Below are 14,227 nucleotides of genomic sequence, written 5' to 3' on the forward strand. Positions count from 1 at the left end.
AACCAGTCTCAGGACTGAAGACAACAACAACAACAACAACAACGGCCAAGGCATCCAGCATAAGAAGTTGCCGTCATTTTGCCAATGGCCTTGTCAAAGAGGGCGGAGGAGCAGACAGAGGTTCAGGGCACTCTCTTGCCCTTGGGATGGGAAAATGCTTCTGAAGGTGGAAGAACTAGCAGTGATAAATGCAGAAGCAGTGAAAACCACAGCATTAAGGGCACATGGGATGTGGGGCATGTAATTGAGAAGTGTCATGATGGTCTCTCCATTTGCAAGAGATTCCAGACTAATCCCCCTTTCAGATCTGTGGAGGAAATTGCCAAGGGGAAGGTAGCTGTGAGAAAAAGATTGAATAACCAATGAAAGGGTAACATTCTGATAGTCAGGGCATGTAATGTTAGAAGTTTGAATGTGGTAGGAAAGCTGGAAAATCTGAAAAGAGAAATGTTCAGGCTCAGTCTAGGTACTATAGTGGGCATCAGTGAGGTAAAATGGAAAGAAGACAAGGATTTCTGGTAAGATAGTTTAGGCTAATATCAACACCAGCAGAAAATGATACAATGGAATTAGTATTTATAACTAATAGGAGGGTAGTGCAGAGAGTGAGGTACTGCCAACAATTACATGATAGGGCTGTTACCATCAGAATCTATAGCAAACCAGTGCCGATAATGATAGTTTTCTGTTGTAGATGCTGTAAACTGTTTCTTGATAACTGTATCATATTTATTTAGCACCCACCCACATACATATCACCCAGAATATAATTATATGTCACTGTCATTGTCACTTGTCACAGTGGACTGCCACTGAAACCGTTACACCCCATGTCATTTGGAAATTAACCTTCGAGGGGATGCGGTATATTTTATGATATGAGTGGGTGCGCAGCATACTTTATATAGATTTAAAGAATAGCTTTCTTTATGTTGCCGTGATAAACATGTATGAGCAAAATCACAGTTTAATCATAATTTCATTAAGTAAAGATAAAATAAACTTTCATTAACTGTGCTAAATCACACTACAAATTAAACAATAATAAAAAAACTTTCGTTACATCACTCTGTTGTTGTGTACAAGTATTACCCCACAGTAATAACCCACTTGAATCATTAATAAGAGCACATCAGCACATGTTGCATCAGATCCCAGCCAACCACATATTTTATTGCTGATTATATTGTTGAAAGCTGCCTCATTGTGAGATTATGCCACCAGCTTAGAATCTGGGTCCTTTCTTGCACGAATTGTAAATTTTTTTCTTACCTACCTTGTTTCTCATTTTATACTACTGCTGCAAACATCGATGTATGGCAGTACAACTTAGCATTGTGTTAGCTAAAGCAGTAACGAAGGAATAAGTACCTGCTCGCAGTTGTAAAGCAATGGTGGAACGGTACAAGACATTGTTATTTGTGATTGGTGCACTTCATACATAGGTGCACCTGCTCAAGGGTTAATTTAAAAGATTAATTACATTTAATTCCCGATTATGCTTCTTAAATTTGTCAGTGCTGCAGAAGCTGTTGACCTCCATCATATTTTAGTTCCTTTTTTGAACATGTGTGGTCCTGAAATATGTAAGTCTTCAAGGCAAAGCTTCAATTGAAAGTTTTGTTTGATACAGCACACTTTTTTGATATAGAGCTACTCTGTCACATTTCCCTATCAAAATCATCTTAGTTTCTTGTTTCTTACTAATGAAAATTACTGTTTAATACTGCTCCTCATGAGACTTAAGGAAGCCTTTGCATTTGTAAATGACAGACAAATTCATCATTTTAAGTTCTTTAAAAATTTCCGTACACAATTCCATTCGGTAGATGCTTCTATAATTCTTACAGATCTCATCTGAAATTTAGAGATTATGTTACACCAGAACAGTCCTCAGTCTTCTTTAAATTATGTACGACTGAAAGATAAGCATGTAAATGTTTCTGTATTGTAGTTCTACTTCTTAAGTATTCTTAACATGTAACAACATAGTTTTCTGTTTAGTGTTTCTATATGGCTTTCCCATCTTAAGTGAGTGTTTGCCCATACTCCTAAGAAGTTTGAGTGCAATGCCTCCTGAATTTAAAGTTACCGAATTCAATTACTCTTCAGTGGCTGAATTTCATCCAGACCTTTCTTTTGTCATTCACAATAAAACAGTTATCACAAAAATATTTTCCTACCTCTTCTGAGCTGATTTTCTGCTGCACATCTGCTTCAATAGTCATTTAATAAAAAGACTTATAATACTCAAAAAGCAGTGCATCTGCTGCAGATGATGTAGAAAATATGAGTGACGTTGAGATTGCATTTGCCTTAAGTTTGGGACAAGTGTTACATGTGTGATATGCACAAGAGAAGATCTAGCAAAGTAGCAAGTCCTATTTTCACAGCTATAAATGTTGAGGCAGTTTGCAGTCATCTAACTTAAGTCTATGAAACAAAGTACATGCTGTAGGATCACAGAACCAGTCTGCATCATATTCCTTAAACTACAGAATTTGCAGTGTAAATCTGAAGACTTCTGCATGCATTGAATGAAGTTGGCCATGATTGAAATATTCACTGTTGTGATTACTAGTGGACTTTGGTGCAGGAGGGTGTGGATTTTGTGGAGAAAATAATTTTACGTAATGAAATAGTCACGAGTTGGCTTTAATTTTTAATGTAAAATAAGGGTGTTTCCTATTACAGAACCTCAGCTGGACTTGACTGGTTAACACTGCTTACAAGGTGTATAAACAATAAATAGGTACTGAAAGAATGTAAAAACGAACTGTTTTAACTAATTGTTTTTCTGCTTGATGATTTCATTTATTGAACTCAAATTTAATAAATTTTGTGTCTGTTTGCCATTGAAGTAAATGCGCAGGTACAACTGAAGAGGGAGTAATGAAGTATCTATTGATTTTACAATCTGAATGTAGAATACTACCATCCTCAAAGAGATGACTAACATTTTCCTACTTACTTCCAGAAAAAAGGAGACGTGTATGAAATTACTTTTTAGATGTTGACACCACCACATAGATCCACTAAAAATATTGTGGTTCTGTGTGCTCATGATTCAGGCAGCAGCCATGTCTTCGACAGGAAGGCAGACATCTCATATTTAGCCATACATACATAGACTTTCCTCCTTGCAGTAAATAAATGAACTCTTACAGGAGGAGAGCAGACTCAGAATTAGAATTTGGACTGCAACATGAAGAAACGTCGCAAGATACAGAAAAGGTGAATGCTCTAAATTGGCTTGTGGTGTACCCAGAACAACGATTTGAGTTGCTCTGGCAAGCAAATGCAATAATACGGCAATTCATAGCATCAGGCAAACTTGAAATAGCCCGTAAAGCTCTGAATAAGGTATTTTTGAAATTTTCTGTGAATAAATGAAAGTATTTGTGAAATATTAAACACAGTGGGTAATTCACATGTATATTTCCTTTTTTCAGATACCTGGTGATACAATAGATTCGCTCGTTCGTGAATACAATGCTTCAGAAACAGTAAAACTATATTCATATGCTGATGTAAATACACTTTTGCCAGCACAAGTTGCAGAGACCTGTAGAGAATATCTTTGTATTTCAGCTTATTTAGTAAGTTTTTAATTCTGTGCCAGTCTCATTTTCTCTCCATATTTCTGCATGCAAGTTATTTTTAATTTTTTACCAATAGTAATATTAAGAAGAGCTTCCATCTGCATCCAGTGATTTTTATCCATGAGCCTTCAGCTGAGTACTCCTTGGCCATTATCAGATGATGACTGTCTTTATGTTGCTGCTATTGTCCTCATATAACCACACTGCCTTCCTTGATATCAATTATGTTCGCACCAGCACCATATAAGGTAATGTTTTCGTTGCACACCCTCTGTGCCCACTTCAACCTTCTGATGGCTGGGTCCCAAGCTGTGCTTAGCTGCAGGCAGTCATCTTTATTCTGGTGTTTTCATAAATTTTTATGTTGAGTCAGAGGCCTGGAGCATAGTAAAGCTTGAGTCCCAGCCATTGGAAGGCTGAAGCAGGCATGGCAGGTGCACAACAAAATCGGTACCTTATATAACAGTAATATTGATGATAAAACAGCAGTTCACGTGCAACTTGTGATAAGTAATCCTGAAAGGTAAGCAGTGGTTGGTGCTTGTTACTAAAATAGCCATTAGTGAGTGACCTCAGGGGATGTAAACTGTATTAGGAATGGTGGGGCATGTGAAGCTTTATGTGAGTCAGCATATAACTGCGTAATGGGATAGTGTACCGTTAGGAAATCGTAAAACCCATCTACTGTAAGATCTTCTGAGGATAGTCCTCCAAAATTGGTACATTTAACAAATCTATGAACTGCAACAGACCATATACATTATCACAGATTCTTTTCCCGATATTGAAACAAATACATGGAGCCTTAAGAAAGGTCTTACCTTTTTGTATCTGGAAAGCTTGGCAGAGTGTTTTAGGAATCCTTGTCAGTAAAATAGCTTAGAAATGGCACATTTCTCGTGTCTTGCAGATACTCAGTGAACATGGACATTTAATTGATTAAATATGAACGTGAAGAAGAAAATAACTTATGTGAGGAACAGCATGAAGGAGATAAATGGCTTGAGAAGCATTTATATATTACTTCAGTACTTTAGTGTTACTAGAATACAACAAGGCTGATTTTTATTTGTTATATGGCTCATTCACAATTGTCCAACTCTGTCAGATATTTTGTAGTACGAGTGCAGCATCGTAAATTGCAAGAGTACAGTAACTATTGTAAAGTTGCACATGAAACAGGAATGATGTGTTAATCATCACTACCCTATGAAAAAAATCCTGAGAACATGCAGTCAGAATTGAAGGAAAGAATGTTTGGGAAATAAGTTTTCAAACTGAGTCCTTTACAAGTTAAACCGGAAGTTGTAATAGAAATACAAAGATCTCTTCAATATAGACGTTGCAGGTAAATATGAAAAATCAGCAATTGTATCCTGGACTACAAATATGCTAAATACAAAACCAGAAAGGACAACTGAAGGAGATCACAGCCCCATAAAAACTGGCTGAAACTATTTGACAATACTGAACTGCTTCTGTCTAGAATTTTAGACAATTCTCAGTCAACAGCCAGTCATCTAAACCTCCAATGTTAAAATTCAATACAAACTTAGAAATTAACTTGCTGTTAATGCATATTTTCTGAATAAGGTGGCAGTATGTTATCTTTACGTTCGCCTAGTGACAGTCAAGTGAATGAGAATCCCACCCTTATCACACACGTCTCTGCCTCTCAGTGAGAATTTTATTGCACATCATGTGCTTTGTGGCTCTAATGACACATGACCCAAGGGTTAATCTCCTGAAAGCCTCTTGGTACTCAACTTATCCTTCTATGCTGTTGATCTCTCTTTTTCACTCTTAAAGCTTTGAGCGGATTGTTCCTTGGGGAAATTCTCAATGATTTGCTATAACATCCAACTCGCTAGATTTTGCTGTAACCATTGCCCAGGAATAAGTTGATCAGTTAACCATCACATTTCACCTCAATGTGATGCATCAATAATGATATTTTCTGGGCTGCTGAACTTCATTCAGGAAAAAAAACTCAAGCATTCATTGATACCAAATGAATTCTGTATTAAAATTTTTATGTAGGAGTTGGGACAGGATGGTGGGTGGGAAGATGGTGGTGTTCCAAATGATTTCCTGAGTGAAACTGTTCATCACTAAGGTGGTTGTTTGTCCATGTTGCCATACACCAAATAAAACACCTGTCCTTCCTTCGACAGGATAACTGTTCAGAGACATTAGCATAGCAGCTGAGTGAGGTAAAGCCCAGACACAGTAGCATAGTGCCTGAGTGAGGTAAACTCTTGTCAGATCATTAAGCCATTAGAGTGGTTGTTGCAACCTGGTTCATGTTGGCAGGCTGCAGTATGGCAATGAGAGTCTCATTGGATCGTTATCAGTGTTTCACCTGCTGACCATAGTTGGCATTAGTGAAATGGAAGATGCACTGATGGTGCTGGGAACGGTTGTTGATTACGTACATGCAAAAATGAAGAAAGAAATTAAAATGCTCAGAATCAGACGGCACATCCAATTATTTTAGTGGGATTCGTGGGGCTGCAATGCATTATCATTATGATCATTGTCCTCATCTCAGACAGCATGCTCGCATCCTTTCACAGGTCCTCTGTACAACAAAATGTGCTTATGCTTTCGTAAAGTACTGAATTTACTGCTTTCTTTTCTGCTGATGGATCCAGTTTGAACAGTTTTCCTTTTTATTGCACACGTTTCAAAATTTTCCTAATTGCTATCCTGTGAAATGTTAATAGTTGCTTGGCACACACAACTCATGAGATACAATAAGGTGCAATCTCGACTTTCAGTGGTGATGCTTTTGACATGGTACATTCCAAATATTTTCCCAACTTAATGGCCTTCAGAAACACAGCGAAGATGTGCAGAATTTCCTGCAGGCAGATAATGGTGAAGAAAGTTCTTACTTTTTATGCCCATTAACTCTTTTATATCATGAGAACCTGTATCACATCTTAGGAGGTACTATACGCTTTGAAACTCTTCTAATGTATCCTGACATATTAGTTTGAGACAAAGTATTTATTGCATCAGTATCAATAATAATAATAATAATAATAATAATAATAATAATACACACTAGGCAGAGATCAGAACCAACCAACACACAGAAGAAACCCACAAAACCAGCATGGCAACACAGGCTACAGATCAGAATAGAAAAACTGAGAAAAGACATCGGACAGCTAACACAATTTATAAGAAATGAAATGTCAGAAAAAAAAAAAAAAAAGGTTAGGTAAAATCTCACAACAAGAAGCAATAGAGCAATTAGATGAAAAGAAGCAGAAATTACAAGCGTTGGCCAAACGACTTAGAAGATACAAAAAAAGTGAAAATAGGAGGAAACAAAACCAAACATTCAACACAAACCAAAAGAAATTTTACCAGACAATAGATAACACACACATTAAAATAGACAATCCACCAAACATAACAGACATGGAACACTTCTGGAGCAACATATGGTCAAACCCGGTACAACATAACAGGCATGCACGGTGGATACAAGCAGAAACAGACACATACAAGGTGATACCACAAATGCTTGAAGTGATAATTTTGCAACATGAAGTCACCCAAGCAATTAATTCTACTCACAATTGGAAAGCCCCTGGAAAAGATAAAATAGCAAATTTCTGGCTAAAGTAGTTCACCTCAACACATTCACATCTAACTAAATTATTTAACATATCTAAAAACAAAGATTATGTGACTTACCAAATGAAAGTGCTGGCAGGTCGACAGACACACAAACAAACACAAACATACAGACAAAATTCAAGCTTTCGCAACAAACTGTTGCCTCATCAGGAAAGAGGGAAGGAGAGGGAAAAGACGAAAGGATGTGGGTTTTAAGGGAGAGGGTAAGGAGTCATTCCAGTCCCGGGAGCGGGAAGACTTACCTTAGGGGGGAAAAAAGGGACGGGTATACACTCTCGCGCGCACACACACACACACACACACATATCCATCCACACATATACAGACACAAGCAGGGATATATGTCTGCTTGTGTCTGTATATGTGTGGATGGATATATATATGTGTGTGTGTGTGTGTGTGTGTGTGTGTGTGTGTGTGTGTGTGTGTGTGTGTGTGTGTGTGCGCGCGAGTGTATACCCGTCCCTTTTTTCCCCCTAAGGTAAGTCTTTCCGCTCCCGGGATTGGAATGACTCCTTACGCTCTCCCTTAAAACCCACATCCTTTCGTCTTTTCCCTCTCCTTCCCTCTTTCCTGATGAGGCAACAGTTTGTTGCGAAAGCTTGAATTTTGTGTGTATGTTAGTGTTTGTTTGTGTGTCTGTCGACCTGCCAGCACTTTCATTTGGTAAGTCACATCATCTTTGTTTTTAGATATATTTTTCCTATGTGGAATGTTTCCCTCTATTATAACCATATAAATTATTTAACAGTTACATTGCAGACCCATACACATTCCCTGATACACCTACACATGGAATAACTTATCTGAAACCTAAAGATCAAGCAGACACAGCAAACCCAGCTAAATATCGCCCCATAACATGCCTACCAACAATATACAAAATATTAACTTCAGTCATTACACAGAAATTAATGACACATACAAAAGAGAACAAAACTATAAATGAAGAACAAAAAGGCTGTTGCAAAGGAGCACGAGGATGTAAAGAGCAACTGATAATAGATGCAGAGGTGACATATCAAGCTAAAACCAAACAAAGGTCACTACACTACACATACATTGATTACCAAAAAGCTTTTGATAGTGTACCCCACTCATGGTTACTACAAATATTGGAAATATACAAAGTAGATCCTAAATTGATACAGTTCCTAAACATAGTAATGAAAAATTGGAAAACCACACTTATATCCAAACAAATCCAAATAATATCACATCACAGCCAATACAGATTAAGCGTGGAATATACCAAGGAGACTCATTTAAGTCCTTTCTGGTTCTGCCTTGCTCTGAACCCACTATCCAACATGCTAAATAATACAAATTATGGATACAATATTACTGGAACATACCCACACAAAATCACACATTTGCTATACATGGATGATCTAAAACTACTGGCAGCAACAAATCAACAACTCAACCAATTACTAAAGATAACAGAAATATTCAGCAATGATATAAATATGGCTTTTGGAACAGACAAATGTAAGTAAAATAGCATTGTCAAGGGAAAAGACACTAAACAAGATTATTACATATTGGATAACCACAGCAACTGCATAGAAGCGATGGAAAAAACAGATGTCTATAAATATCTAGGATACAGACAAAAAATAGGAATAGATAATACAAATATTAAAGAAGAATTAAAAGAAAAATATAGACAAAGACTAACAAGAATACTGAAAACAGAATTGACAGCAAGAAACAAGACAAAAGCTATAAATACTTATGCTATACCAATATTGACCTACTCATTTGGAGTAGTGAAATGGAGTAACACAGACCTAGAAGCACTCAATACACTTACACGATCAAAATGCCACAAATATAGAATACATCACATACATTCAGCAACAGAAAGAGTCACATTAAGCAGAAAGGAAGGAGGAAGGGGATTTATTGATATAAAAAACCTACATTATGGACAGGTAGACAATTTAAGAAAATTCTTTCTAGAACGAGCAGAAACTAGCAAAATACACAAAGCAATCACTCATATAAATACATCGGCTACACCACTGCAATTGCATAACCACTTCTACAACCCTTTAGATCACATAACATCAACAGATACAAAGAAAGTAAATTGGAAAAAGAAAACACTACATGGCAAGCACCCGTATCATCTAACACAGACACACATCGATCAAGATGCATCCAACACATGGCTAAGAAAAGGCAATATATACAGTGAGACGGAAGGATTCATGATTGCAATACAGGATCAAACAATAAACACCAGATATTACAGCAAGCATAGTATTAAAGATCCCAATACCACAACAGATAAATGCAGACTTTGCAAACAACAAATAGAAACAGTAGATCACATCAAGCGGATGTACAATACTAGCAAATACAGAATACCCCAGAAGACGTGACAATGTAGCAAATATAATACACCAACAGCTTGCCTTACAACATAAACTTATAAAACAACACGTTTCCACAAACAAGTATGCACCACAAAGTGTACTGGAGAATGATGAATTCAAATTATACTGGAACAGAACCATTATAACAGATAAAACAACACCACATAACAAACCTGAGATCATACTCACCAAGAAGAAATTAACACAAGTAATCGAAATATCCATACCCAATACAACAAATATACAAAAGAAAACAGGAGAAAAAATTGAAAAATACATCCAACTGGCTGAGGAAGTCAAGGACATGTGGCATCAGGATAAAGTTGACATTATACCAATTATACTATCAACTACAGGAGTCATACCACACAATATCCACCAGTACATCAATGCAATACAGCTACATCCAAACTTATATATACAACTACAGAAATCTGTAATTATTGATACATGTTCAGTTCCTAAATGCAATATAACACATACCATACAGTTAAAAGGAAGTGACGCTTGATCAAGGTCCGCGTCACTTTCCATTTTTAACCAGACTTAACGTCTGAGAAAGTAAAGAAATAATAATAATAATAATTATTATTATTATTAATAATAATAATAATAATAATAATAATAATAATAATAATAATAATAATAATAATTTAGAAGGAATCCTTCAGTATTTAGTTGCTTCACATACGGTGCTGATTTTATATCCCTTTTTGAATCTTTGACCAATATTGTTGTAAGAAAACTTCGTGGTCAGACTTTTTGTAACAGCTTTAACTGGCCTTGCTGACCTATGCATTGCTTTATCTTCCTATTCAATATTGACTCCAATTAGTCTTTTGAGAGATTATAAATTTCACTTGGCAAATGAAATTCACGTACACCTTATTGCCAGGGACACACATTATCAACCACTATTTATTCAGCGATACATGAGAGCATGTTCAAAAGTAATACCTCAGAACTTTATATGCAAAAACTCTTGAAGATTTTTATATAAAACAAAAGTTGTTAAGTTTCTACAGCTTTATTCCTCATGTGTACATCTGCATTTCTCAACAATGTAGGAAAAGACTGGTCACTACATACCATAAAGAAGACACATCAAGTTGCAGCAGAAAGGCACTGTTGAGACACTCGCATATAGCTTTCGGCCACAGTCTTCAGCAGTAGACACACACACACACACACACACACACACACACCTCACGTACGCATGACCACCAACTCCAGCAGTTCAGGTTGGAATTATTATTATCAGTATTTCTCAACATAGTCATTCTGGTGATGAACACATTTCTCCAAATGAGAGATCAGTTTATTATACCGTTCACTGTCGAATGTTTGACTTAGTGTAACAGAGCCACAGCCTCATGCCTGCTTGCACCATGTCATCACCATCTAAGTAAAGTTTTCAAAGGTGTTCTTTCAGTTTTGGAAACAGATGAAAATTGGGTGGGGCCAAGTTGGAACTGTATAATCATGAAAATGAACATAGGGCATCAGATTGTTACTGATGTCACAACATTTGTGTGTGGTCTTGCAGTGTCTTGCAGGAGGAGAGGATGCTCCATGTGTGGACAGATTTTTTAAATTCAAAACTCGATTACAGCGCACCCTCTCTCGTGCACTGGCATAACTACATTGCAACCTGCCGCATTACATGCTACAGTTTGGGCTGCAAGTATATAGATGTGAAGAATAAATATATAGATTATTAACAATGTTTGTTTTGTTTAAAAAGTTTTCAGAGTTTTTATGTAAAAAGTTCGGAAGCATTACTTTCCAGCATGCCCTTGTATTTACAAAACTTACCGTAGATGAAAAAACAAGAAGCTACTATACAAGGTGTCAGGAAAGGGAAAAATGTAGATGTTCCCAATCTCCCTAAAAGTTCATGAGATGTCACCTCTTGAACACTGAAAGTTCTTCAGCTCAGTGGCACCACTAGTGCTTAATTTTGGCAGTGCTTTTGTCAAAAAAATCAGCTTGGTGACTGTCAGTACTGACTAACTTGGTGCTGAACTGTCCTGCATTAATTATTTCATGAATATAGTGGTCCCTTATGTGGATGTGTTTCAGTAGAGCATGGTGAACACCATTGTGACTCAGTGCAATGGCACTATGTTGTCACAGAACACTCTTACTGGTTTTTCACTGTGTTCAATATACAATTTATGGAGCAGTCCTTTAAGATATCTCAGTTCTTGCTTGCCGTTCACATGGCTAGGTATTTCCTTCTGTGGTTGATAGAGCAAAAGTTTGTTCCTGTCTTAAATTTTAGAAAAACTGCTGCCACAGTTAACTGGAAAATGTAGCCATTTGTTGATCACCATTGATAGAGATCTGATGCATAATTATTGGCATCACAGACACCTTCAGTTCCAGTTCCAATTTTTTGGAAAGTTAGTCCTACATTGACGATGCCTCTGATATGTTTAACAATTCGTTTGACTCCTTACCAGTGGGTTTTTCGATAATAGGAGTTGAATCTACTTATAACCCCCATAGTATATTCAATGTCTGGGCTTTTACCGTGAGCCAAATGTACAAGTGACTCAACGACTTACTGAAAACGAATGTGATGTAACATAAGTTTTTCCTCATCTGTAAACTTTTCCTTCATGTTTCTGTAGTTTCAGACCAGATTCGAGTGAATGTGCAGTTGGATTGCAGTCTTCTATACACATTTATTGAGTACATTTGCTGGATATTTGCTTTGATCAGTGCTAATAATATCATGTTTTCTTTTTCGTCTTATTATCACGTCAAGACACACAGTTCACCAAGATCTCTTATCTTAAATTGATTCATTAATTCTTTCTTCAGTTCTGTTATTTCTGTTATAGAGGATGATTACGGCATCTTCATAAACAGCTAGAATGAGTATGTTTTGCTACTCAATTGTGTGTTAAATTCAGGGATCATATTCTGACTACTTTAAGTTCATTTTACGTAATGTTACACCAAAATTCTGATATCAAACAAGTGATGCCTGTTTTATACAATAAATTGGCTTCTTCTGCTTGCAAATCATCATCTCCTCCCGCTTCTTCATGTATCCTTCAGGTTGACGAATGTAAACTTTTTCATTGAGATCACCATTCGGTAATGCAATTAGAACCTCCATGTGTTCAATAATAACATCAAACAGGATATGAAGTGAAGAATGATGAAGAACAGATGTGAACTATTCATCAAAGTCCACTCCCAGTAGTGAGGAATAACATTTTGCCACAAAACGAACCTTATAATGTTCAATTTCACCCCTGATGTTTCTTTAACTTTCGGGTATCCAATTTGAATTCATTGCCTTTCTGCCTGATGGTAAATTGGTCAAAGTCCAAGCATTGTTTTAAAGTAATAATTTAAGTTAATCATTTAAGGCTTCCTTCAATTTTTTGCAATTGTTATGACTCATTTCTTCTTTAGTCAAATTTGGCTCAGAAATACTAGCAAAATAAGTATTATCATCATTAAAATATTTGGGGTTTGGCTTTCCTTCATGTCATTATGCTCTAATTTCTGACTGCACACCATCTATATATGATTGATTGGTGTCCATATCCACACTGCCATTCACTGTCTGCTCAATGTCACTATGCACTGATTCAAGATGAACTGCATTTCTGTCAACATCAGCAACTTGTGTTAGTTCCGTTGTCTCTTCAACAGCATTACATGCTGCCACCAGCTGAGTGTGCCCATGTCGTCATCATCAATTGGATTACAGTTCATGATACCGATTCCAAAATTTCGCTTTGACTTTTCGATAAATTGCACATCACTGGCCTTCCCAGTTGTCTTTGGTAAATGTGGAGCAATCAGATTGTACACTTTAATAACTTGATTGGATGTGTCTTCTAACTTTGTTTTTCTTTTGGTAAATGTACAAATGCTCAAGATCCAAAGATATGTAAGTGACTTTGATTTATTTGATGACTTCTCCATAATTCTTCAGGAGTAACATTTTGAACAGCTTTTGTTGTTGATCGACTCTTCAGATGAATCACTGTGTTAATGGCTTCAGTCCCAAACTGTTTGCTTAGTCCTGCATCTGTCAACATTCTTGCTTTTTCAATTATTGCCAGACTGGGGTGATCCACAACTCTGTTTTGTTCTGGTGTATATCGAATTGTTGTTCGATGTTGAGTTCCAGTTGGCTTTAAGAATGACATCATATGCTGATTGACAAACTCTTCTCCATTATCTGTTCAAAGGATTTTAATTTTTTGATCATTTTCATTTTCTGCTCATGCTTTGAACTCAATCTTAACGACTTACCATCCGTAAAAATAAGAAGATAATGTGTTGCACACCATGAAATCATGCTCATTGGTCAACAAACATCAGACTGCACTATGTCAAGTAGAGTTTTTGCTCTTCTGCTCTATTTTTTAGAAAAGGATGTCAAGATTCATTTTCCATTTATGCGAAAATACTTGGGTCTAAACTGACATTTGTCCAGTTCAGTCCATTGTCCATGTTTTCTTTTTATCAACCCATGCTTACCCTCTTTCAATGTCCCAGTATTTTATACCAAGATCCATAATTTTCATCTAATTGACACATGCCACTTACTTGAGT

The 14,227-nt window shown here is 36.6% G+C and overlaps 1 protein-coding gene across 1 annotated transcript in view; it reads left to right on the top strand.

The window, feature by feature from the left end:
• LOC124599071 (nuclear pore complex protein Nup107) overlaps positions 1 to 14,227 on the top strand; it is a 225,362-nt gene that overhangs the window by 190,137 nt on the left and 20,998 nt on the right. Inside the window, exons 11-12 of the mRNA XM_047136046.1 lie at positions 3,168 to 3,363; positions 3,453 to 3,599. Of these exons, the coding sequence (XP_046992002.1) occupies positions 3,168 to 3,363; positions 3,453 to 3,599 (343 nt within the window). The remainder of the gene's footprint in view (positions 1 to 3,167; positions 3,364 to 3,452; positions 3,600 to 14,227) is intronic.

Source organism: Schistocerca americana, chromosome 1 (assembly GCF_021461395.2).
Source record: "Schistocerca americana isolate TAMUIC-IGC-003095 chromosome 1, iqSchAmer2.1, whole genome shotgun sequence".
Taxonomy (NCBI): Eukaryota; Metazoa; Arthropoda; class Insecta; order Orthoptera; family Acrididae; genus Schistocerca; species Schistocerca americana.